Source organism: Sapajus apella, unplaced genomic scaffold, assembly GCF_009761245.1.
Source record: "Sapajus apella isolate SASKATOON/1434 unplaced genomic scaffold, GSC_monkey_1.0 scaffold33, whole genome shotgun sequence".
Lineage (NCBI taxonomy): Eukaryota > Metazoa > Chordata > Mammalia > Primates > Cebidae > Sapajus > Sapajus apella.
Window position 1 is genome coordinate 16634603 of NW_022436973.1, and position 27801 is coordinate 16662403.

At 43.7% G+C, this 27801-nt stretch overlaps 1 protein-coding gene across 1 annotated transcript in view; it reads right to left on the minus strand.

The window, feature by feature from the left end:
* Positions 1 to 12908, minus strand: part of LAMP5 (lysosomal associated membrane protein family member 5) — a 16589-nt gene extending 3681 nt beyond the window's left edge. The window contains exons 1-5 of the mRNA XM_032295428.1: positions 12221 to 12908; positions 11516 to 11688; positions 11007 to 11138; positions 10777 to 10882; positions 8903 to 9091 (exon numbers count right to left, since the gene is read on the minus strand). Coding sequence (XP_032151319.1) covers positions 8903 to 9091; positions 10777 to 10882; positions 11007 to 11138; positions 11516 to 11688; positions 12221 to 12284 — 664 coding nt within the window. The 5' untranslated portion in view covers positions 12285 to 12908. The remainder of the gene's footprint in view (positions 1 to 8902; positions 9092 to 10776; positions 10883 to 11006; positions 11139 to 11515; positions 11689 to 12220) is intronic.
* Between the last annotated feature and the right edge of the window lie 14893 nt (positions 12909 to 27801).

Genomic DNA, 27801 nt, shown 5'->3' on the forward strand with positions numbered 1-27801 from the left:
GGAGGGTGAGGTGAGTTGGCGTGGCCCCCTCACCTCCCCCCGGGGGAAGAAAGAGGAAACCCCCTAAAAAAAAAAAAAAAAAAAAAAAAAAAAAGGCTGCAGAATCCCAAGGTGGAGCAGGAAGGAGGGTTTTTCAGTTCGGTTTCCTGATCGGCATGCTGGTTGCAGAGGTTCATCCAGCATCTGAAAATTCAATGAGCTGGATACTTATTATAAAAGGGCATGAGGAAGCTTTCCAGGGTGATGAATATGTTGATTTCTTGATTGTGGTGATGGCTTCAGAGGTGTATTCATAAGTCAATATTTATTAAATCACGGGTTTAAATGTGTACATCAATTATACCTGAATACAACTGTTTTGTATTTGTACATATACATATATGTATATGCATCTATATAATACACATATATAATAGAAAAAGAAATTCTTCTAGAAATAGCTTTTTAAAAGATAGTTTGGCAAATGGCAGATAAATGTTAAGGACTCACTAAGACTAAATTGAGTCTTTCTTCTTATCACAACCAAAAGGTTGAAAAAGAATTAGTAGGAAACTTTTTATCCCCCACTCCTTGATTCCATTTTAATGAGTCCCAACACTCTGAGGGCCACCCTGGACCAATACATCCATTGCTCCAGAGACAAGACCTGAGAGAACACAGTGTATCAGAAAGAGTAGCAGGCCTAGAACCTCATGATGCCAGCGTGGCGGTCTTCTTCTCCAATATGATACCTCTTTGAAGAGAACAATGCGTAGAAACGGGATCATGTGGGGTAGAAATTTTGTTAACAACAAAGGTTATTTATTTTCTGCACGATAACACTCTGTTGCCCAGGTAATGTTAGCATAGATTGCAGGGTTTGATTGGCTTACAGGCGATAGTGGCAACCTCATGCCATTTTTTCTTGCTTAATACAATACATCGAATAGAAACAAAGAATTTAAAAAATATTAAGAAGAAATACATTGATTTCAAATTATTTAGTGACAAGGCCAAGTCTGTGTTAAATGGTAAAAAGTAATATAACAAATTATCTCACAAAAAACAATAGCAAGGCCCCAGGGCCTTCAGACTCTCATCTATCCACCACTGTAGGCTGCCGCTTGAGCAAGCCCCAAGCATCTTTGCAAGGTTGCCCTTGTGACTCTGGCCTCTGCCTCTTCCCTTCTTAACTCTCCTGCCTGCAGAGCAATGTCATAGTTACTTAGCCTGTCAGATCCTGGTTTTAGCTCATTTCTTCCAGTTTCCACTCTAGTTACCCAGGCAAACAATCAGTCAGGAGCCCCCAATACAGCATCTACTTCCCTAGGCAGAAGGGGAGATGCAATGGAGAAAGAGTTTTGCCTGGGAGCAAGAGCTTATGTAGCAAAGCCACTGGAGAACACAGACGGGTGGTGTTCTGTGTGGTCACAACTACAAGTGTTCAGGACAGGGAGGGTAGAGAGTTAAGAAAGCTTCAGGAGGAAGAGAGGTTGGAGTTGAACTGGGAAGAATCTGGGGACGGGGCACTAAATGACCTTGACCAATTTGTAAAATCATGTTTTCTCTCTTCTCTTTGCTAATACCATAAAAATGAATAAATATATATATATAGATATATAGATAGATATAGCTGTAGAAATAGAGAGATAGATGAACTTTTAGTGGTCTTCATGGCTCCAAATTATCACATCAAGCCAGAGTAGATGTAATAGGAGACGTTGTGAAGGAGAGAGATGACAGTGGGCTCAGGTCTCAGATCCTCCACTGCCCGACCCTGGGCGAGTCTTTTAATCTGCCTAAGCTTTAGTTTCCTATAAAATTGAGATGACATCTACTTTCCAGGGTTGCTGTGAGTGTCAAATGTCATACTACAGAAGGCCAAGCACAGTGCCAGGCACAGAGTAGCTTTTCTGTCATCGTTTATATAAAGATAGAAGTCTTGCACATTTAAGTCTTCTATGCATTTCTTTTAAGTATGGGAGTCTTTGGAGCTCAAGTATCAAAAGTATTATTTCTAAATGGATAATGAAAAGAATGTCTCACATCCCATTCTTTAAGAAAAATAGAGAAAAAGATGATATAGTCTGGTAAAAGAAAGGGAAAGAAAAAATATGCTTAGAACATAATCATGATTTGTTTATCAGACGATCATCTTTTGTAGCTTTAGGAAAAAACAGAATTAATCATACCACAGAAAAGGGAAATATAAAGAGGATATCAGCTATGGAGATGTCAAAATTATCACAGATAATACCAAATCCCACACTTACCAACACCTATTCCATAAGTGGTCAAATAAAAAGAAATTCCTGAGTCCACTTTCTTATCCACTGTTTCAAAATCCATTTTGAAATGAATTTTGTATACTCAGAAGCTCTGAAAACCAATGGTACTTTATAATCATTCATTTGGCAGCAAAACCTGACTTATCTAATGTGAGGCTGTTTGTAGTTTTCAGTCATGCTCCTTAGTATGACCTTTCACATATTTCACTACAGGAAACAGAGATATGTTTGATTGCATGGAGCTGCCCTGACTCTTCTGTAGTCTTATGTAATATATAAACTGTTCACTGTGTCTTCCTAAAGTCTAAAATATTCTGAATTTCTGAAAATGATCTAGCACCAAGGTCCTCTTTTTTTTTTTTTTTCAGTTCAGTCTGGGTTTTAGTTGAGAGATTATGAACCCATAAAAGCAGGACATGCTTTTCCCTTTCAGGCTTAAGACAGTGCTTTTAATCTCTGCCTATGATCCATGGGGGGGGTGCGGGGAACAATATTTTACATGACAGCTTAGAGTACATGTACACACAGAGACCTAAAGCAGAAGTTTGACAAACAATAGTTATCCTTGCTTTACACATCTAATAATTTATGTTCTCTTCTATTCTGTTTTATTTAAAACAATGCTGCTCATGACCCCCCTAAAGCAAGCATTGTAATCTTTTTTGTGCAAGTATAATAAAACTAAGGACCCCCTTCTCAGAATAATGTTTATGAATGCATAAAAAATAAAATACAATTACAAGGGAAACTGAAATTCAGCCACCAAATATTTTCAAAAGAATTTCAGATACAGCAATACATGTATTTCCCTGTTATAACACATATATGTGGGCTATGATTGTAAAGGAGCGAGAAGCATAAATATTACTTTGCAAGATCTGCATAAACTAAAGTGAGATGAAAATACCTATGATTTCTATTGGTGACAGTCACAGGTACTGCTAATACTGCTGTGGTCTGTCACCTTCATTTATAAACAAACAAAAAAAAAGCCAAATATTAATCAGAAGTTAGTGAAAATGAAGATATAATTTTTTCCTCTGAATTGTATCTATAAACCCTGTATACCCCAGGGTTAAAATCCTGTACTATAAACTGATTATACAACCCACAGATTACAAAACAGGGAAGGCCCCTGATTTCTGCCAGGGAGAAGAGCATCTGTTGACTTAGCCTGGATCACATCTGGCTTCAGATCTCCCTGAACCCCTGTCTCCCCCCCACTTTCACAGGACTTAGGGGTCTTCGTGCCTCTGCTCTTGATGGACTCGGGGCTCTAGAGTTCACACCACAGGGTAAGTGGCCTGTGGCTGGAAAAGACGAAAACCAGCCTCGTCATTGGAAAGGGCCAGATGAAGACAAAACCAACAGCAAAGGCATAATCTATTGCCAGCCGCCAGTTGCCAACAGAAGTCTCCTCAACCCTTAACCCATGTGTACCCGCTAAAATCATCATTGATCTCAGGTGCTGGTTGCTAGATATGTGTTTTATTTTGTTTCATTTCGTGACAGCATTTTAAACATGTATTGACTCCTTGAGATAAAAGACAAGAGTTCTTCATTGCTCCCCCAGTGAACGGCTTTGGGATACGCAGTGGAAACAGAGGCAAGCTGTCTACTTCCTCCAGGCTCTTCTAGCACCATGGACTGTTTCTGTTTCAAGAGGAAGGCAAGCTTTCTGCTGGCTGTGTTTTCCCCTGCTGTTTGGCAGGGCTAGAGAGAGAAAGGGTCTGACCCTCTTTTATATGTTCCCTTGGCTGGCTGTGAACTCCCATAACTATCAGCAAAATGTATTTTGTATACTGAGAAGCTGTTAAGATGAGCGGGCTTTGGAGACCTTTGACTGAACACAAGCTGATACCCTCATCAAGATGTAAGCACTAACCGGGCATAGTGGCATCACCACCCAGCTACTTGGGAGGTTGAAGTGGGAGGACTGCTTGTGCCCAGGAGTCCAAGGCCAGCCTGCACTCCCAACTCAAAAAAAAAAAAAAAAAAAAAAAAACCAAAGATGTAAGTATTAGAGAAGAAAAATAATAAGAGCAAGTATTGTTTCATGCCACTGTACGCCAGGAACATGACATGCATTGTATACACCCTATCTCACTAGACTGAAAGTTACAATGAGGAAGAAAAAGTTCTTCTGTCCCAGTACCTAGGTGCAGTGGACATAGACACTGTCCATTCTTCTTTTGGCATTTACCAGTTCCATAGATACCAACAGGTTTTGACTACAAAGCAGGTCAGAAGTCCCAGGGAGTTAATGCTTCCACAGCAGCCATCAGTGATAGATGGCAGTTGGCGGGTAAACACATTTGCGCACCCTCAGTTGAGATGATTCTGAGGTATGTCCTGTGCCCTCTCCAGAGGACAGCATCTGAAGCACAGAATTCTATGACAGGCTCACTCCGTTGAGCTAGGCTGGGGCTCCATCTTGGAGACATCAACACAATTCTCAGCTGTGTTAATAACAGATTATTTCCCTTTGGCTGCTTGCACAGGAGGCTCTGAGGACCAACTATGTAGGGTGGCATGTTTCTTAACTGGGAAGTGCCAGGTAAATCACAGGTCTACAATGCTCTGGATCAGCAAACCCTTCACATATTTGTGACACGACAGCTTGCCGCAGGACGCTGTACTAGGGGGGTGGTGAGTAGAGAAATGTAATGTTCATTTCCACTAACACTAAAGTTCTCACAGATCTGGTAAAAAGCAGATTAGGTGGCATCTCCCAATCATGATGCTAAGAACAATAATAAAAAGCTCATGAATTTGGGGTACCCAACAAACTCTGTAAATGCCTCTCACATTCACATGTTGATTACTGCTGCTCATCAGAAGCAGCTGTGGCCCTGAGACACTGAGGCTCTAATACCGAAAGACAGGCTCTAGGAGGGAAGCCTTCACCAAGCCACTTCACCTCCTGTGCCTCAGCTGCTCCATTGTAAATGGGGATCTCAAGTATCTTTCTGAAGGTCCGTTTGTTTTGTTTGCCCCCTGGGAGAGAATTTAAAAGGGACCAGCCTATATGTGATGTCTTTTAAATTCCTATTAGACCTGAATCCTGAATAAAGGGAAATAGAGGTAGCCTTCCTATTCTATTATGGTTTGTTTTTTTGACGTCATACACAAAAGTTTCCTTTCACTCAAGCTACTAGAATACTCAGGCTGATTTGTTCCCTCCCAGGGACACACACCCTATCCCTATCCCATCTCAGCCAGAAATCAGATGGTGCCCTCAAAGGGAATTGTGGGTCTTTGAATGAGGCCTTCAAGAATTAATTGTGAAGGAACAAGGTAATCAACCCCAAATGAGAAACAGAGTGCCTCAAATGGCAGGGGTGATAGCCGCTGTTGCAGAGGTGATAGTTGCTATACAAAGTGTATTTGGTAAATAAATGAGCCAAAGACGGGCTCTGTGCATTGGCCTCTAGGTGGTTTATTTCTTCACTGCAGGCTGAGACTGTTAGCTCAAAAGCCTGTTGGCACCAAACTCCCAAATTTTTACACAACCAATTATTTTTAAAAAAGCTTAAACAAGTAAATTTGCAGCCATTTAGAGCCTGCCTGCTTTGTATACACCTTGAACCCTCATGCAACAGCTGTTACCCATTGATAAGACAGGGCCTTGGAGTTCTAAGGCTCCATGGGCAGCAACATCACCTGAGACCTTGCTAGCAATGGAGCCTCTTGGGGCCCACTCCCAGACCTAGTGACCTCAACTCTGCATGCTAACAATATCATCACAGCTGTTACACATTGCAGCTGAAGGTTCATGAGCACATTGCTGGGCTAAGAGACTTTTGTTTGGGGATCAGTGTAGTAGCCAAGTGCAATGCACTAAAGGGACTCATGTGATAAAGACGTCAAGCCCCATTTGGACTGCTCTCAGTCCTTGTGTGTCCACTTACCGACTTCACTGACCCTTTCTTGATTTTCTTATAAGGTCTATTCAGTAGACAGGTGTGAAGACTGCAGTGTATGACCCCCTTACACAGGGAATAGACTCTTCACAGGAAACCATTTTGCTGTGCTGGACGATGGCCACGCTCCAAACACACACACACACACACACACACACGAACACACAAACACACCCCTGCAATAGGTGGGTATGCAGATATATGACATAATATTCCCTCCCCATGCAGGCATGCTCCACTCACACTCACACACTGAAAACCCCCGAAACTTATATTCTAGGGATAAAGGCCCAGTGCTAGATCCTGAAAAGGCACTCACAAGGAATCTATAAAATTCCACCAAATCGAAAATAATGATCTCTTACAAAACACAGTTGGGGCAGGTGCTAAGAGGCACAGACAGGAGGACCCAGGAACAAAAAAAAAAAAAAAAAAAAAAAAAAAAAAAAAAAAACCCAGCTACACAAAGGCACACTGATCCAGTAAGTGATTCTGAATGAGGCTTGCCTCCTCCCAGGAATGTCAAGGCATAAGCCTAGCGACACCATACAAAAGAGAACATCCTAATTATTACCCAGAAAAGCCTGGGCTGAGACAAGTGCCATTTGCTTGTGCCTTCTCTATATGCATGTAGGAAGTTATATATGGTTACAAATTCTCTTTGTCTATCCAGCAGCCTTCCCTATCTAGGACCTTGAAGTGGATCAAAATTGGTTTCTAAACAAAAGATGCCATTTACTCCACGCAATGAATTTTACTGATTTTTAGGAAAGCAGCTCTGCTCCTTATTCAGTAGTTATTTATTCTTACTTTACACACAATTCTAAAAGTCTATGAGGTTTGATTTCTCAGGCCATAGCCAACTACAAAGCAACGACTTAGAAATAACACAGAATGGTAAGGAGCTAGGAGAAGCAGCAATTACAGCACTGGTGGTAGAAATAAAGAGGCACCAGTAACAGCTAGTCAGCAAAAACTGGAAAGTCATTATCAACTATTAAGAGTACCCATATAAACTCGAAGGCATTTATGGTAGGGTCCTGGGGACGGGGGACTGATATTACATAGTCCAATTTTTTCATAATAAATTCCTTGTCATCAATAATCATAAGTCAAATTTGATTACATTTAATATTTTCAGTTTAAGAAAGACACGGACTGTTATATTTTATAAATACTTCCATAAACAAAAAGATTTTTTTAAAACGGTTAAGGTCTTGACACTGTTTAGTAGCTTCAATTTTGTAGAAAATGCATTAACATGGGAAAGCCCATCCTTCCACCTGAACAGGTGTGACACTGCTTTACTAAATATATTACATTCTGATTTGCATGGCATGGCAGCATTTGGAAGTCTCCACTAAGTGAATCCACACCGACAAAATATAAATTCGGCCAAAGTTAACTGGACATCTGCAATATGTCAAATACTGTATTAGGTGCTAATAATATAAAAATGAATGGCTCCTTTTCTTAAAGACAATTTAACTTAGGAGTTCTCAAATGCTTTCTAAATAATCAATGTGGAAGGTGGTGCATTCTACTCAGTAATAGGTTGAGTGGAAGCTGCATTTTATGAAAGCTAGATACCGCGGAAAATGATCAGAGATGACAAAGGTGGAGATTCCCTAATATCCTGAACATTGGAAATGTTGTATTCACCTGGGGGTCTCCAACCCAAAGAAAGGCACAAACAAAGCAAACAGAATGTTTCCTGATGTTTTTTAACCATATAGAGTAAGAATATAAAATTGGATAACTTCCTTTGTGAGGGAGAGAGAATAAATGAATTGAATTCACTTATCCCACACTTGCCCAATGTAAATTGCTGCTAGACTTGAACGAATTGCAGAAATCTTAACTCCCCTTGTGCCCTACCTCTACAGGGATGATGAGAACAGAAGAATGACCTGAACCTGCCACAGCATAGCTGGGTTCCCTCTCAGGGGCTAAACAGACTGAGAGATGGCCTTGCTCCACTCTCTCAGCAGAAGCAGCTGGGGTTAAACAACTCAGCCTTCAGGGACCCTTCCCTCCCTGGAGCTTAGGGACATCCTCCTCACGAAGGTGCTTGGTGGAAAGAATTAGTGAGTCCATGACCTGTGCATACACAAACACCCCCACTGCATTCTGAATGCACAGGAACTTGGACTGAAAGCAGCAGAGCCTACAGCTAGAAGTATCCAAGAGAAGAAGAAACTGAGGCCCAGAAAGGCAAAGGTCCTTCCCCAATCCATAGCTCTCTAGATTAACCAACTTCTTGAAGATTTTTAGCTCTTCCTCCTTGGGAAGTTTGCATCAAAATTAGTTTTTTCCAAGGTGAGTTTTTAAATCTTTCTCCCTACAAGTGTTCATCTTTTGGCAAAGGAAAGAAGATGGGGAGAGAGGAAAAGATTAAATATAAGAAGGAAGGGAAGAAGGTAAAGAAAAGAAAAGAAGAAGAAAGAAACAAAGGGAGATAGAGAAGAAAGGACTCAAGAGAAGGAAGAAGGGGAGGAGTGTGGGAGGGAGAAAGAAAGAGCTACTGATAAAAGTTCATACATTCAGCCTACTGCTTTTTTTAGTCTTTGAAAATTATTAGAGAGGCCAGCAGTGTCGTTTCAACCTAGAGGAAATCCAAATGCTAACATCCTGCAGCCCTGGTATGTCCCTCTCCCATCCTTCCTGAAATTAACTGAGTCTTCTTCTCCTCCACCCCGGCCACGAACTTACCTTCACTGAAGACAAAATCTGAGATAATGTCAAAAGGCTGGATGTGGACTGCAGACAGGATCATGGTGACTGTCTTCTGTAGATCACTAGAGGCCAGTGAAATGGTTTGTTGAGCTTGACATTCATAGGACTTCCCAGCTGGGGTAACCAGCGCAGAAAGGTGGTGCGAGTTGGCTGTGTGCTTCCCAGCTACAGCAAGGGCCCAAAGCAATAGTTAGGCCCCTCTTGCTGGCAGAATCCTCGTTGTTCCTAACCTAATGTGCCAGAGAGGTGTTGCCTCTCCGTTCCAGACCCCATACCCCTCCTGTTCTCTCTGTTCCCTTGCCATGGCTAGGGCTCAACAAACGGCATCAAGTGGTGAAGGACAAACACACCTATTCTGCTGAGAGCAGGGCTCTTTCAGTATTAATTTAGAATTCATTTTTCAAAGAGGAGAGTGATACCTAAAAACCCCTATGCTGGGCATGGTGGATCCTACCTGTAATTCCAGAACTTTCGGAGGTCAAGGTGGGAGGATCATTTCAGTCCAGGATTTCTAGATTAGCCTGAACAACATAGTGGAAGTCTATCTCTACAAATAAACACACACACACACACACACACACACACACACACACACACACACACTAAAAAATTAGTCTGGCATGATGGCACATGCCTGTAGTCCTAGCTACTGGGGAAACTGTGGTGGGAGAATCTCTTGACGCAGTAGCTCACTCCAGGCTGCAGTGATCTAGGATGGTGCCACTGCACTCCAGCCTGGTGGACAGAGCAAGACACCACTTCAAAAAAGAAAAAAAAATCCCTAGCAATGGAGATTCCAAAGACACAGAAGGAACAATGACGGTTTTCCACATTTCACATTGGCCTGGCAAAGAATAAAATATCTTCCTCAACAAAGCCAGACAGATTGCTGGTCCTCTGGGTGCTTGTCGCACACATACATCCCCTCTGAAGGTCTGCCTCCCACTACTCCTTTTCTGACCTAAGTTTTGGTTTTTCCTTTTTGGTCTAATTTAACTGGGGAACATCTTGCATCTAAACTTTGATGAAAAAGAAAAAAAATCCTCCTTTTACTGTGATGACAAAAAAGGGGTGAAAGGGGAAAGACGACACATGTATTTTTATGTGTTCAATAAAAATATTTTCCCAACTCAGGTGTCTGGGTGACAAAAGGCCTCATTACTAGTGAAACAGAGAACTTATAAAGAACAAAATCAATTTAATTTGATGGTGCCTACAGATAGGAATGTTGTTATTTGGGGGATGAATGCTCCTCTTGCTGGGGATATTTTTGGAGGATCTGGGTGAGTTGTCAGAGGGATGGGCCAGAAATGCTAGTAAATTATAGTTGGTGCAGAGTCCACTCTCAGGTGGCTGCAGTCGGTTACTTAATATCCCGTGAGAGCCATGCTGCCATGTGCAAAAAAGACACTGAAGGACGCCACATCCTGGCTGAAAAGGAAAGTCATACTGTCCCCTTGCAGTCTTAGCGCATGAGAAACAAAACCAGGGTGCTGAAGAAAATTAAAATGCGGCTTTGCCCTTTTTCGTATTTCTTCAAAGGCCAAATCATAAGAGGTCGTCCTGAAGCAGTCAGGGAATGACAGGCCTTCAAGGGACGTCTCATCTAGAATCAAGCCATGGGTGACGGATGGGTCCCCAAGCCTGCAGTTCCTTGCGGATCTACAGGGCCTGAGACCCAGAAGACTCACCGGCACTCCCGCCTCCTGGCCCCTAAAGAGCAAGCCGAGGATGCCTTGGCCTGGGAGCGCAAAGCCAGAAACGGTTTCCAAAACCCCAAGGAATTCTCTCTCCAAGCCTGCTCCTCGAGTTCCCAGGCTCCCTCCCCAGTCCTGCCAGCCTCTACTCACCACTAACTGCGTCTTTGAAGTGGGTCTTCTCGGAAGAGTCGTAGACAAACTGCACTTTGCTCAGCCTCCAAGTCGTCTCAGGTCCCTTGGACGTGTTGTGGCTTTCCTGTTGAGCCGGGGAGGCGCGCTTCAATCGCCTCCGCAGCTTCTGGGTTCTTAAACCCAGGGGCCGCCACTTCCCACACCCACTCGGAGCCTGCGGCCCCCCTGCCCGCGCGGGTCTGAGTTACCTTTACAAAGAGCATTTTGAGTGCGTACGCGCGATCCACCCAGAACACTTGCAGCTCCGACTCGCTGTGGCCACAGCGGCCCTTCACCTCAGCTCCCCGGGTCAGTGCGATATCCGCCTGTTCTGTGATCAGCTGGGAACACAGACGCCCCGCGCCCCCTCAGCGCGCCCGGCCCCGGGGTGGGGGCTGTAAAGGGTGGCGCGTTCAAACTCTGGGTTGCACGCTTGGGCGCTCCTTTGCGCGCGCGCATGCCAGGTTCCAGGACCATGCGGTTAGATGCTCTACGAGCAGCCCCAGCCGATAGGGGAAGCGGAGAGAAGAGGGGTTATTTTCAAAGCAGGCAAGGCGAGCGGAAGGTGTTACAAGCTGAAATCCCCATGCAGCATTCGGGAGCAGCCTGCAGGGGTGTGGGGAAGAAGGCGGGCGACCCAGGTCTTTGAAGGGCCACAAGGAAGGGTGCCCTTCGCCCTGGGGCCCTAAGAGCAAGCTAGGGGGAAAAGATTCCTTACGTCTACGTAATTGCTGGCCCACACATCATAAGGTACAATAAATTTGGCTGCAAACTCTGCCATGAGACACGTCGTCCCATTTTCCCGCACCACAAATATATCTTTTTCAGGGTTAGTGGAAAGGCCTGAGAGATTTTCCACTTCTTGTTCTGCCATGATTTGAGCCATTGTATCTGCGGAACGAACAAAACAAATTCCATCAGTTCAGGGCTCAGTGAGCCCCAGCGTCTTGGGCGCTAAGATGGGGAGACAGTGGTCTGCAGGCTTTGGAGTGACAAAGTTCTCTTCCAGCAGCTGTGCGCTCTATGAGCCATTTCTCTAGCCTGGGTCTACCAAGCTTCATTCCTCCCCTGTTAATTTATAATGAACATATAATTTTTTAAAATAAATTTAAAAATCATGACTTAGTTTGTAATATAGCTGGCCGTTTTCTACATTTTGGGATTTTAAACTAAATCTTTCTTGCCAATGCTCTGACCCCACGAAGCTGGCCAGTCTAGGCTCTGTCTGGAATATATCACACAGGTGTATGGCTCCCAGGGGAATTCCCTGCCACCGGCAGGGAAGGCTCTCCCTCCTCCCCCAAAAGAAAAAAAACCGCATGACATAAGGGCCATATTTTTTATCTTAATTGGCTTTACTTTGCCGACTCTGTTCTCTGCAAAGAGGGCATCCCGTCCTCCCAGTCGCCAAAACGCTACTCACGGAACAGCATCAAGAGAACTCGAAGTCTGCCGACGCTGGGGACCGCTCTTCCTCGGAGATCCATACTCGCAGTGCCCCGAATGAGGCCAGCTGTGCTGCTGCAGAGGCCGCCCGAGAGGGAATCCCTCAAAGTCGCCTCTGGAGTGGGCCGGGGTGAGCGAGGGGCGGGGGCCAGAGAAGGAGGAGGGAGGGAGCCCGTATTCTGTGAGCGCTTGCTAGGACTCGGTGTCTAGTGCGGCACCGACAGCTGCTGGCAGAGCAAATCAGCTCACTGCAGAGAAAAGGACCGCGCGGCGAGGGAGCTGTCCACGGCTGCGAGTGCTGAAAGCAATCCGGTTGTGTGGCAGGAGTGACTGTGGCTTGGCTTGTGCAGAGGGCCAATGAGATTTGGAGGGGGCCTAAAAATCCTCCCTGGGTCTGTTTCCTGTTCTGCAATTGCATCCGCAAAGATGAGTCTGTTCTGAGAAACTTAACACCACCCTCAGACTTATTAAATCTCCTTACCAGGTACAGTTATTATGTGGTGTAGATATCATATCACTGGAGTACTGTCTTCTGAAAATGCATCTGGTTCCTGAAAGAAACGGTAGAGCAAAAATTGCTGCTGCTTTGGGGGAAGAGGGCTATGCAGGAATAGAGAGGGAAAATGCTATGGCAACAGTTTCCTGCCTTTGGAGACATCCCCTTCTCTCCCCTGCTCTCAATAAGCTCATGGGTTTAAAGTTAAATTGACACCTCCTCAAACGAGGCCATCAGACAATGCAGTAGCTCCATGTGGGCTTATTTTTCTGTTAATTTTGCTCCTGGGTGCGTAAGAACTCTGAACTCTGGGGTCATTTACCCTCCCACATTATATTGTGACTACTCTGCGAAGAAGGGATGCAAGCAAATCAGAAGTTTGTAAGAGAATATTTAGAATTACGCCCTAAGTAATGTACATAGTTATGTAAGAAAAACACACACTAACATTACTCTAAAGCCTCTAGTGGAACGGAAAAACAAACACTACTGGGCTAATTCCTATATTTACATATTTGGTAGCTTGCTTATTTTTTATTTTTGCTCTATAAATCAGAATATGGCTTTCAAAAATACACATGCAGTCCTCATTAATTGTAGTGATGTCCAAATATTTTATTCCTTGGAGGATATTTTATGATGCAAATAAATGTTGCATCAGTAATATAATGTTATAAAACAAACAGCATCATATTAAAGGGAAAATTGCAAAATATTTCACCTGCATTATGTAATTTGATCCTCTCCAACCTTAGAGGGTAGGCAAGGAAAGATAAGAGTTATTGTGGTTGTATATACCCCCAAACTGAAGCTCAAACAAATTAAATGACCTTCCCAAATGTCAAATGATCAGTTAGAATTAAAATAGAAAAATCACATGCTTTAACTGGGTAAAGATTATCTTCATTTCTCCTTATGTAATATTTTTACTCCATATTTTGACTTCCATAAAAATTTTTATTCAATATCAAATAATGATCTGAAACCTGAAATCTCTATCGTTAATTTACATTCTTGAAATTTGTAGAATGCTGTTTTAAGTATAATTATATTCTCTCATATCGGCCACAAAGTATCTATATAATGTTTTTGGCTTTCAAACGTATTCCTATATCAATAATTAGATCACTAGCAATTCAAATTATAATATAATATTAAAATTGACACTATATTTTCACATCTTTACTTTTATGTCTGTATTTCAGTATTTCATCCAAACATTTCTCAAGAACTTTACAAAGATAATTATATATAGAAGAATTGATGCAAAGTTATACAGGAGAACGTAATAGAAATGATTTTATACAGAAGATCGATATAAGGTCAATTCTTATCAGTTAATAATGGAAGATATAACATTTATATGTGTTACTTGTTTTCATGTCAGCAAATATTATTAAACCTTTATTTTCCTGTAGTACTGGAAAACTGGAAAAAATGAGGCATGTAATAAAGTATTTATTCTCTCTCTCTCTCTCTCTACAACATTTTATGAGGAAAGAAATGAGTAGATTTCAGTCCAGGATTCACTATTTACTACTTTTGTGACCTTGTAAAGATTTTATTTTTTCTCATCTGAAAAATTGGGAAAATAACCCAGGGGATGGCTAGTTAGACCAAATAGGCCAATGAATACAAAAGCATTCTAAACAAAGCACAAATAGATCCATAAACATTAACCAAATACTTACTACTTATGGTATGCCTGGTGCTTTGAAAACCCAAAGATATTTATCATTACACAAGTAGAAGTGATACCTATAAAATATTATGACAATTTATCTTGTGATATGTTACTGCAGATATCTTCACTATATAAGTTGTTAAAAGATCAACTGAATTAATTCATGATTATTGCCTTAATAATAAAATATTAGATGAGTAGTAGCATTGGTCATTGATCTTAAAATGTTGTGGTAGTTCCTTTGAAAATTATACGTGATATAAATGATCTCTTTGTTGACACCAGGGAGTGTGCCCTAGAGTGCTAAAATGAGTTGAAAGAAGAAAGGAAGCAATTTTAACCCTTTCCTTCTGAAAGGATCATTTTCAAAGCACAATCTGTTCAGTGCCCTTTTTAATGTTTAATCTTAAACATGGCTAATAAATACCCATTAATTTGTTCGTCTTATCCACTGTGATACATTGCAATATGAGTTAGGTCATTATACCTACAACTTTCACCTACATTAATTAAATATCTTTCTAATCATTCAGAAAAATTCTTTGGTTCTCTAAAATAAGCAAAGAGATGATCAAGGAGCAAAATTTACCATTAAATTGCATTTTAATATATTAATAATGTTTCCCTGAATGTGCTCTATTTTTTATTTCTCAAGTCTGAAAGATGGTAGGAGAAATTGACATAAATATGTACACTTGTGTGGGTGGTGACCGTGTCCATTTTTATTATTGCTTATGGTGGTCAATAGAAATTGTTAGGGTGTAGTGTGACCCAAACACACTGGCTTTGAGATCTCCTCTAGATCCTCTAGTCCTTCAAAGGCTGCTTTTCATTTCATATGGATACTTACTGAATTAGCCTTTACGAATCTCATGCCATTGGGTGGTTGCCGTTTTATAAAAGTTCAAGAAGAGGCCCCTGCACAGAACTTTCAATTTGGATGAAAAAATATAAGAATTTACATAAAGATGCCACACAGCCTGGCACAGTGTCTCCATAAATGTTTAGGGGAAAAAAATAAGACAGGCATCCCAGGTGGGAGAGTGGTTTAAACTGACCAAAATAAGCCCTCTTGGAGAAGGTGGATCTTGAAAGAAGTTGACAAACTGATGTAGGGTGGAAGGAAGAATGCAAATGAAAAAAATTTCTATTGAATAGGGAATCGATGCAAAGATGTAACTCTTCATCCATCCATATTTATCAATTTATAATTTATAAAAAACAAATTAGGCCCTAAATCCACAGTGCCTTACATACTATTAAACCCCTATTTTATTTCCTTATTTGATAATTTACTAACATATGGCATAAGCAAAAGAATGGCATATGTAAAATTTATCCTAAATAAAACTACACTTTTCAAGTTGTTAGGGGCATCTTTTTATACTTGGTTGTGCATGCAACTGATTTGTCTTTGTAGAATAAGAAACAAAATTATGAAATTTAGTGAACAATACTAATAAAAGCGTATTTAAGAGCTTCAGAAGGAAAAGGCTGGGCTTTGTTGCAGCTGAAATTTGGTTTATTAAGGTTTCAGCCCACTTTACAGTAAAGTGTAAAAATGTGCTCCTTGCTCTGTTGTCCCCACAGCCACCAAGCCATCCCTCCATACCCACACACAGACAATGGGAGCACACCTGAATAACAGAAGCAGAAGTAATTTAAACAAGCAAGATGCACACAGCTGTTGAGCCAGACTTTCTACTCACCAAAACCTTTTCTTGTGTTCAGCTTAACACAGATCAATTATTTCATTTCATTATTTCATTTAAACATTGCCTTCAAAGACCTTTGTAATCCTTTCTAGGATCTAAACCCTTGTGGAATAGAAACTAGAAAATAAATGTTTGCACAAGAAGTATTTTTCAGTTTCCATCTCACAAGGACTTAGGTCCAGAGCAAAAAGTAAAACAATAAGTGTGTGCATGGGCAATGTATACACAAGGATATACATGTGCATGTGTTGTGCATTTTGTGCATGTGTTGCTAAGCCCTAGAATATTTGGAAAGGATCAGAAAATTGAGTTTAGGTTCCAACACACTCAGTCTGCCCACCCTTGGTGCAATTTCCTTCATCCTAGTACTTCTTCGGTGTCTCCTGCATCTACTCTAATGAAACAAGGGTTGTTTCTGCAATAAGGTTAGCCAGTGGAGGGGACAAGGCACCAGAATAATGGCCTTTTATTGGCTATGTTCACACTAAGTCCTGAAAAAATATCCTTTATGAGTTTATTTAGAGGAAATGCCTTCCCCATGGGGGAATACAGAGAACAGTGTCCTTATAGCAAACCCTGACAAAATAAATGGTGAGAGACAAGGTCATCATTCCCCAAAATTTCAGTAGCAAATAAATTATTTTTTTCTTTTGAATCCATGATTAGTTAACAGTTCTGATCAGTTTTAAGTTAGTTACATGGGAATTTAGTTGCCACAAACTTCAGTGTAACCATTTTTGGTTAGTGATACATGATTCACCCTGCTATCTCAGCAGTGAAGAAAACCTTGTTAATTTGTGGGCAGGGGACCTTTCTGTAAGGTAGAATTAAAACTCATTTGAGGATATTTAAAAATCTTAAATAAGTCTGTTCTCCAAGGAATGACATCTGTCACAATAGGCCTAAGGTTAGACAAGCTGTGACTCATTTAGCATGTTTTGCTACCTGAATTCTGAGATAATGCAGTGCCCTAAAAATCTCTGAGATATCACAGGAGTCTATTGTTCCCTTGGTTAGTTACTTTTTTTTTTTTTTTTTTTTTCTGAGACAAAATCTCACTCTGTCACCCAGGCTAGAGTGCAGTCAGCCAATCCACGCTCACTGCAATCTCCCCCTCCCAGATTCAAATGATTTTCCTGCTTCAGCCTCCCGAGTAGCTGGGACTACAGGCATGTGCCACCATGCCTGGCTAATTTTTGTATTTTTTGTAGAGATGGGGTTTCACTATGTTGGCCAGGCTGGCCTCGAACTCCTGACCTAGTTATCCCCTCACTTCGGCCTCCCAAAGTGCTGGGATTACAGGTGTGAGCCACCGTGACCGGCTAGTTACTCTTTTAATTGTCTATCTGAAGTTATCAGTATATTAACTTGAAGTAGTGTTTGGAACTAAGGAAAATTTATATTAATGGCCTTTGGGAAGGGTGGTGAGAGTGGGGCACAGAGTCCCCTGCCTCCTGTTGAAGCTTTGCAGGCATTGCAGCTGGAGTTCTGGAATTCCCTGGGGTGCTCTGATGTTGTAAGTTTAGGACTTTTTTTTCTTCTTTGTGAAAACATTGCAAGATGCTCTAGTAACAAGGTAGTGGAAAGGGGAGAGTGTATTGGAAAGGTGAATGGGATGGGAGCGTAAGAAGCAATATTCTAGTTATGACTTTATTATTCTAGTAGCAACAAATCTGGAAGGAATGGCTTCACCTCTCTGGTCTTCGACATAACTTTCCTAAAGGATCCCTCCGGAACTACATGCCCCAAGCCTCTGAGTGATCTTAGTAGCGAAGTGATTTAATCAATTCCTGAAGAGGGCTGGGGTGCTCGGGATTAAATTATTAAAATGTAATTTTTGGACGTGCAGGAAGTGTGCGCTGCTCAGGACACATGGACTATGGTCTGTGACTTTACCTTTGGATGGCACAGCGGTAGGTAGGCCTGGTTGCTCCTGGGTCTGTATCCTCAGGCTGGCCCGCACGCCCGCTGCGAACTCCAGACTTGACAGCTTCTGCAGGTGTGAAGGAAGATGTACGCTACTGTTGGGTGCCTCGCTGCCTGGACCCCTAGCTCGCGATGTCCTCAGCCTGGGAAAGATAAAGACGTCGGCGCTTTGCACCCGAGTTGGGCTCCTTTCCACATTCGAGCAGCTGCTCCGGGTATAGCGACGGGTCATAAAACTCAGGCCTACTTGCAAAGGCGAGGTCCACACCGGCTCCAAAGCTCAGGCAGAGGCCAGTCCCGGGGTTGGGGTTAGGTTCGGGCCTTGGCGACAGGAACCACTGGGTCTTTAGTGTTTGGGTACCTAGGAGAGTTAGACATGTCACAGGAGTTCATTGTTCCCTTACTTTTTTTTTTACTTGCCTTATCTATTTCAAAAGGCGACGAAAGTTCCTAGTAGAGAGCATGTCTTGGCTCCTCTGAGACCTTTGGAACTCTTACGTCCTGGGAAGCCTCTGCCCACCTTGCTTTGGGGAGGATGGGTGATGAGACAGATCCCGGTGATCACTGGCCGCGAGCTTCTCCGGTCCCTCCCCTGCCCAGAGAAAAGCCTGGAGACCTGTAGGGGAGGCGGGGTATTAGAGGAGAAGGAGGAGACCAGGCTACAGAGGCTTCGCTTCTCTCTTTTTCTTGTTCTTTTCTAAACCTCCAGCACAGCATTCGTGGCCAGGGAAATTCCCCGGAAGAGCCCCAGCGGTCTAGCCTCCAGGTAAAATGGGGAGGGTGCTGAGTTCCAGCACCTGGGGCGCTCGGGAATCCTGGCTGCAGTTTGGTCCTGGGACAACCCCAGGACCTGTATGAGATTTTCCAAACGGACAATAGATTCTGCTCAGAGGAGGTGGAAGCAGATACTGCCGACCAGGCTCCGAGGGCTCGCAGACAGCCCAGGCGCGTATCCAGAGGAAGCCCATCTTCGCGATTGGGTGGGGCTGGCGCCAGCCCCGGAGACGAGCAGGTTCGGGCCCCAGGACCAGAAGAGAAGGTGTACTGACTTATCGGCTTTCCCTTTGTAAGGTCTCTGGTCGCTAAACTAAGCTCCAGGCCGAGAGAAGCAGGATTGAAACTCACACCTCCTACTTCCAACCCCTCAGGGAGCCCGAGGCTGCTGGAGGCTCTCGTTATGCTAAGGTTTTTTTTTTTTTTTTTTTTTTTTCCTAATGTCTCCTCATTCCCTAATCTGGACTTAAGGGAGTGGGAGAAAGGGCCTTCTCCACCCTGGATTGGAACTGGAAGAAAAATCGAGACTTCCGCCTTAATGGAAGGCAAACCGAGGGCCCGCCTCTCCGCGGAAAGTCTCCGCCTCCGAGGCTGCTTCGGAGATCGGGTGCGCACCGCCTCCTGTCCCGGTCCAGCCCGCCAGGTGTGCTGCCCTACGCCACAGGCGGGACGTGAGAGCCCGTGTCTGGCGGCGCTCAAGGGTGGCCTGTCCTTGCCTATTTTCCCTGCTCCAGTGAGGGCCAGATACGAACTCTGGGAGGCTCCACACCTGATAAACGCCCTGGAGATCTTTTCAACAGTCCCTGAAAATAAGGGTATGAAAACATCACATTCGGGTTTTTGTTCTCCATCGTGACCTTTAGGTTTTTTTCCATTTAAAAGCAAATTTGGGGTGCCCCAGACTTGCCCCTGCTTGTGAGATTCCCCAGGCCTCTGCTGTCCACCAGAGGCGTCCCTTGGCCCAGCAGCCCCGCGTGAGCACCTACCCCCGCATTCTTCAGGCCCAAATCTACTTCCTCCTCAGGTTTTTCTAATTCTCCGGGGCCAATGTTTTTCTTCTTAAGCGAAACAGCACGGTCTATGAAAGTTTGTAGCCACCGCCTCGCCTGCGGCCTCGGGAGTCTCAACCCAAGCCAAACCGGCCTTGGAGCCCAGAGCAGCAAAGCCACAGCAGGCGACGCGAGCTAATGCGGGTCGCGCGGAGGTCGGGAGCCCAGGCGCGGCGGCAGCGCGGCTATTCCCAGGTGACTCTGGGGACGCGCGCAGATGGGGGACGCCTCCGGCAGCGCACTAGTGGCCAGCTGCAGCTCCCGGGAACCCCGCGCTGATAGATCGTCTCATTTCCCGACTTGATGGGCCGGAACCTGGGATGGCTTTGCCGGCGGGGAGAGGGTGGGCAGCCGTAGGTGCTAGATTTTGGTTAGGGAAGGATACATTTCTTAAAAAAAAAAAAACCCGAACTTCCCCTGAACGCGAGGTTATGATCCGTTTTTCCATTTTATGTGCTGGGCGCAAGCGCCGTGCCCCTTGTCGCCATGGACCGCGGGGCCCTGTGTGCTGTGGCAGTTCTCGGGGGCGCCTGGGGCCTCCGAGTCTGCCCGCACCGCGCCACGTGGGAGGCTGCGAAAGGAAAGGACTCTCTCTTCCAATGCCGGGAAAGAGCCCTGGGGATATGCGGGCCGCAAAAACCCTCCTTCCTTTCCCGGTCCACCTAAAGTCCGCATCTCGCAGTGAACTGGGAACTTGGGCTCCGGTAGAGTGCTCGCCCCAGCCTTGAGGTGCTGCGAAGCCAAGGGCCAGCCCCGTTCCACATCACCCAGTTTGGAGAAAGGGGGCAAAACCGGTGTTGAAAGTCGCGGCAGTGGTGAGGGAGAGCTGTAGAAGGGAGCGTGAGAATTGCGCATCGAAATGCTTGAATCCCTTCTGTCTGACCCTCCAGCAGGACGAAGAAAGTCGTGCATTCCACGGAAGGGAGAGGCTGCCTGTCCTGGCACCCTGCCCCAGGGCTCAGGCGGGAGTCAGGGGGAATGTGAAGAGTGGGAAGCCCGAGGCTGAACTTGGGTGGGAGAAGAGCAGAGGAACTGGACAAGGGTGTTGTTGCGGACTTCCTGCCTCTGGGCAGCAACGGTGAGTTTTTTCCTTTTAGCTTCCCAGAATCTTCCTCAATCTCAAGAACTAGAACTCCGACTCCGCTCCAAGGTCTTCCTCGTAGGCTGGGTCGCACTGAACGTTTCTCAAACCTGGGATCTTAAAGAATCCCAAATCTGGGTGCACCTTGGCCGAATATGCTCTCCCAGATTAGACTGTCAGGAAAGCCGCAGCTCTCTAGAGGGCCAGGAAACACCACAAGGTTCAGGGCATGTGACAAAGTGATGCCCAAAACCCAAAGCCTGGTTCTGGGACCAGTAGCATCACGGTTGTCTGGAGACTGCAGGATTGCAGGCCTCGCCTAGCCCTCCTGCATCAGAGCCTGCATCTGAGAGATAGCCAAGGACTTGTGCACCGTGCGGTTGGAGAAGCCCTTGCCTAATTTACAGAACCTGAGTTTAGCCTTTGGCAACTTGTTCAACCCTGTTCCTTCCAGTCTCCTCTTATCACCTGTCAAGTGGGAGCTGTTTTGGAGGCCCTGAGGGGCTTTACGCACTCCTGAATGCACTTCAGACCAATGGAATCAGAATCTCTAGTTTGGTGGAGCATAGGCAGGAGTGTGTGTTTTAAGTGTCTCCAGGTGATTTTAATGGCAGCCAAGAATGACTGGTGGAGAAATACCCACTTTACAGATTAATTGATTAGCTGAGATAAGGCCTGGGCAAGACAATATATACAGTGATAAGGCCACTGCTCTCTGTAGCCCGATCCATTCTGACTCCAGTAAGTGTGGCCTTAACCATACTTAATTAGCCAAGCATGGCTAATTAACTTTGCTGTGCCTCAGTTTCCTTACCCATAAAATGAAGTTGATAATAGTGCCCATCGCAAAGGGTGTTGTGAGGATTAAGAATCAAATGTTTAAAATCAAATTCAATAGATACCAGTTTATAAGGTCAAATCCCCCAGTCTCTCATTTTAAACCAAATATTAGAGGGGCTTGATTACATATATATCTCATTCTACCACCCAACCCCCTCGTCAAGCCAAGCAGGCCTCTTCCAGAGCACAACAGCTTGCTTTGCACCAATATTCTTGTCTATTTTTGAACAGTTTTAGCACAAAAACCAATATTTTAAATTGCTTTGCAATTCAGTAAATCTGATCCTCTTGCAAAGGTTAATTTTGCCAAGTCCAGTAATCCCATTCCAGGTCCATCTGTTTCCGAAGCAGTAGCGTGAAGGGTGTGCTCAGTTCTGTGTCTTACCGGAGCAGCCACATGGGAGGACCCCATCCGGAGATGCTGATTCTGTAGGTTTGAGGTGTGGTGACATATTTGTATATCTAAAAAGTTTCCAAGTAATGCTGACGCTTCAATCAGAGGGGACCACACTTTGAGAAACACAGTGCGAAATGAATGGTTGACTCAGAACATCTCAGGAATCTCAATGGCAACACTGTCTGGTAGAAATGCAATGTGAAACACACACATAATTTAACATAATTTAAAATATTCTTGTAGCTACATTTTAAAAAGTAAAATAAAAAGGAAACAGGTAAAATCAATTTTAATAATGTATTTTAATTAACCAAATATATCCAGAATATTTTTTTCAACATCTAATCAAGAACAATATATAGTGAAGGTTAACTGAAAAATCACAAGATCTATACATTTAGAAATTGTAAACGTTTACAGCCTGCCAGGTGGCCATCCCACTGGCTGGGAAGTGTAGCTTCCAGGAAAAACCAGAAAGAGGAACTTTGAGGGAGAGAGGGATAAGACAGAAATTTTAGTTGAACAGGTTGGCCAAATAATACATAGTCAACAGGTTACAGGAGGAGCTGTAAATACCCACGAAGGTGGTCCTGAGGCATGTGTACTGAACAAACATGCAAGGAACATATGACCGTGTTTGCTTTGGGGTGGATAATTAACATTTAAATGTATTACATTTAGGCCCTATACCTCCTTTTTAAGATACAAAGGCAATCAAGTGCACAGCCTCTGTATATTGGCCAGACCCAGTCCATGGCTGGTGGTTTTCTTATAAGGAGGAAGTTACTGAAATCAGTCTCTTGTCCAGTCAAAGTTGTAGTTATGGCTGGTGGAACAGGGGGCTCAGTTAGTCAGTGGCTGGTGGTGAGCTGCAAATTGTTTTAATATTGCTTCTCTTAAGGCCAGTGCTTGTTTAGCTTCAAGGAAAAAAGGAAAAAACTTTGGCAGTTGGAACCTGGTTTATTATTTTAGTGTGTGTGTCAGCAGAGAGCAAAGTCGGGGAGGGGGGTGGTACATGGTAACTCTTGCCTGGCACAGTAGGTCCCGTTTGTAATTTGGTGTTTTATTACCACAAAGAGTCCATTCTGTCAGTCTTGTGACCTCTATTTTAACATTAATTCTGGCCAGTGATTGTGCCTAAACCACAAAAGGGAGGGGGCATAAAAAGGGGTGTCTGACCTGTCACATCGTGGCCGGGAACTTAGTTTTTAAGGTTTCTCTGCGGTATCAGTCTCCTAAGCTAAGAGGGTGTCCATTCAGTTGGTGGAGAGGGCTCAGGATTTTTAGTTTACATGAGCTATTTTGTATTTTTTTTATTAAGTCTTTGAAATCTGGTGTTTCTAATATGGAATAGCCAGATTTCGAATGCTCAAGAGCTGCAAGTGTCTGGCAACTTCTGTATTAGACAGTGCCGGTCTCAAAAATTACTTCAACAGGAACAAAAAGTAGAATTGAGTTTCATTGTTCCCTTGAAAATTTCTAGAAATGTGCATAAACTGGAATGTACAAATAATTTTGCCTTTATTTGGTGTACTAGTTTGCTTGGGCTGCCATAACAAAATGCCATAGACTGGGTGGCTGAAACAACAGAGATTTCTTTCTCATAGTTCTGGAGGCTGGAAGTCTGAGCTCTGGGCACCAGCATGGTGAGTTTCTGCTGAGGGTTCTCTTTCTGGATTGCTGAATAAGCCACATGTTGACTTCTGTATATGTCCTCACATGGCCCTACCCTTGAGACATCATCTAAACCTAATTATCTCCCCAAAACTCAATCTCCAAATACTCCTCACTTTGGGAATTAGGGCTTCAACATATGAATTTTGAGGGGGACACAATTCAGTCTACGGCATACAAGTCTGGTCGGTATGAGAAAAGGACAGGAGAAAAGAGGCAGGAGTATGTCAGTCATTCAGGAGCTATGAGGCCAGAGCCATTCCACTATGGGTGTGATGATCAATCAAGTTCATGTTTTGATGGGATGTTTAGTAGACATCCTGTTTTGCTCCTGCCCCACCATAGGTATGTACTACTATTTCCTCTATCCATATTCTATTTCTCTCAAAGGAAATGCCATCCCCAACTCTCATTTCATAGAATTCTAGCAATGTTGAATCTGCACTGTTTACTAGTATAGGAATCAATATCTGACCTTATGAGGAAGGATGAGGCATTTCTCAGAGCTTGTGGGAAAGATATTGTTGTTCTTCTCTGGACTTGGATTTAGGGTCTGGAACTGCTTGAAGGTGACAGTTTGGGCTTCCACCATAAGGAAACAGTTTCCAGTAACATAGAGAAAATCAGAACTAAGAGAGAGAGAAATCAGGGCCACTTTGATTACTTGACTCAGCTACACTTAAAGCCAGCTGTGAATCAGCTCACCATCTTTTAAAAAATGACAGGGGAGGCCGGGTACAGTGGCTCACACCTGTACTTTGGGAGGCCGAGGCGGGCGGATCACAAAGTCAGGTGTTCAAGACCAGCCTGGCCAACATAGTGAAACCCTGCCTCTACTAAAAATACAAAAAAATTGTCTGCGTGGTGGCAGTTGCCTGTAATTCCAGCTACTTGGGAGGCTGAGGCAGGAGAATTGCTTGACCCCAGGAGACAGAGGTTGCAGTGAGCTGGAGGTTGTGCCACTGCACTCCAGCCTGGGTGACAGTGTCAGGCTGTCTCCCAAAAAAAAAAAAAAAAAAATGACAGAGGAAAGCCATGAGTTTGCAAGTGTCACAAGCTGGAGCAGAGTAGCAATTTACATTTGTTGGGCCTCTTGTCCTAGCATTCAAGTGATTTGATGAATCATTATTTAAAAAATGACATTAGTAGCAAAATATGTAATCTTTAGGCCATGTTTTAGATCCCATTTATTAAAAATGTCCAATGTATGACCTGGAATCTAAAGTACCTTGGCAATTGGAAATTTGATAAAGGATCAAGATTGAAAACCATATGGTAGATGTACTTCTCACAGACAAATGGTCCAACCCAATTACTGCTAGAAGGCTGCTCATTACTTCCCTCCAAGAGGATGAAATTTGAAATAGGGCTTGACTGGAGTATAAATAAACACAGATATTACTCCTTCTTATGTGGCTACAAAAATACATTTCATACACCTGTGACTGTACCTTTTGAGCTTGATATTGTGGTTATTTTTCTGTGTTTCCTAGTTGCTGAGAACTCCTTGAGGGCAAGAGCCATGTTTAATACATCTCTGTATCCCCAACACCTGTCATAAGGCCTGGAACACCACAGCTACATAATAGTATTTCCTGAATTTACACTTCTCTATTATGTTGCTTTGTTATTTCCAGGAGTCACTAATGCCAGCACATGCATAAAGATGAAATTCACTGTAATCGTTATATTCTAAAAGTATCACTACATTACCAATGGTTGAGGTCTGTTACAGAAACATTTACAGGTATTTATCAGACACTAATCTAAGCTCTGTTATAAACAGACCAGCAAGACATGCACCATTTTTCTTGGCCTTGAACCTTTGTGCTTGTTGTTCCTTCTACCTTGAATGCTCTTCCCATACCCTTACTCTCCTTCACATCCCTAGGACTCCTCACTTGCCTTACTCAGGTCTGTCTTCAAACGGGACCCTCTCAGTGAAGACTTTCCTGGACATCCTAAACACTCACTCCACCTCCATCCTTCATCCAGGCTGTGTTTTTCTCCTTGTAACATATTGCTTTTTTAACAGTCTGTATTTCATCACATCGAAGGTGCCATATTATGGTAAACCACACCATTATTTTATGTACTATTACAAAAGCAAAACATGCTACCAATTAAACCCCGCATGCCATCGATTAAGACTCATTCAAACTTAGAATTGATGAAATGCATTCATTTACATTATCTGTTGTCTGGTCTTTTTTATTAGAATAAAGATCTCAATCTTTTTAAAGTTCTCATTCTCCAGTGCCTTGAAACATAATAGGCATTTAAAATGTTAAATGTGGGAGGATAAAATCTATGTCTTCAGGAGTGAAATCAAGTAAACAGTTATGAAACAATATAATAAATGCTCAAGTAGAAGAAGGTAGGAAGTTTTTTTTGGAAGCAGGGAAGAGCCTGTCTCCCTCAGCCTGGCTGGGAAGGGCCTCTCAGGGGAGGTGGTGACCAAGCCAGTCTAGAAGGGTGTTGGAGGCAGATCCATTGCAGAGGAAGATTTTCAAGCATCAAAGTCCGTGGATATAAAAGAATATGAAAAGCCAGGAAAACTGGAGGTTATTCTATCTGACCAAAATGTGTGTTGTATCTAAAGCAGTGATTCTTAACCTTGAACAAGTATCAGAAACGCCTGCAGGGCTTGTGAAAGCACATTGTTGGGCTCATTCCCCAGAGATTCTGATTCCATACAACTGGAATGCAGCAAGAGAACTTGCATTTCTAGTAAGTTCAGAGGTGATGCTGATACTGCAGGTCCAAGGACCACACTTTAGGAACTGCTGGCCTGGGGGGAGGCTGGAGGAGGGGAATCAGTCAGCTCAGCTCTCGTGGGGCTGCACACTCAGCACTGGTTGCATATGCTCAGATGAGGCATGGAGATCACAAGCGGAGGGCAGCAAGGGGCTTTTCATTTCCTCATTACTAAGTGGAGTAAATAGAGTGCAAGGACTTTTCTGTAGCTTCCTAAGTCTGGGGAAAGCAAACACTTTTCCTGTGTCCAAGATACCCCCTTGTTCTTTAAGACTGAAAGAGAACAAACACATTAACTTTTGTCTACACCAGGCTCCTTTAAAGAACAATGTCTCCATTGTATCCCAATACTTACAGTACTGTTCCCATAAGGAAACTCAGGCCTGGAAGATTAAGTGCTGGGATACAACTCCTATGCTCCCAGCTTTCATATCCCCATTAGTAAAAGGGAAAATAAGGCCCAGAACCCATTGTGCTGCTGGCAAGACCCTCCCTGCCCATTTGCTCCTCAGCACGCACAGCGTCACTACCACCATCTAGAAACGATCCAGACTATTTATTCCTACCCTGTCAGGGAACTCCAGGAGCCCAGGCCCTCAGCTCCTCCTTATATAGCTCTGAACCCCCCCATAAGAATATCATCTCCCACCCCACTTATCTTCTGGAACTCACGATCAGTCATCAGCAAAATTCCCAAAATCTGCAACTTCTCTGCAAATACCCCTCCCTTGGTTGCTCTAACCCAGATCAGAGTATTCTATGGAGGGACACTGCTTTCTCTGCAGCCCTTTCAAGAGGGAGCTGTAACCTCCCAAACTTGAGTGTCGCTGGGTCTGATGGGTGTGTGTCTCCTTTAATCCTCATTGTTGTTTTCCCAGGCTGTTCTCTTATTTTTCCTCCCTAAGACATCCCCTCCTCTCCCAGCTTCCTCTCTGATGTCATCAGACTATAACTCCACTACTCTTTCTGGTGCAACCATGTACTGTTACTCCCATCCCAACAATGGGTGATGCCTCATTATCTGAATATGTGAGCTATGGACTCAGGATCACTTTTTAATACTCCTCCTCCTCCTCCTCTTCCTCCTCTTAGTGGTTTCAGTATCCATAGCTGTGGCTTTCTAACCCCACCAGTCCCAGTCCCTCAAGCTCCTTCCCACTAAAGG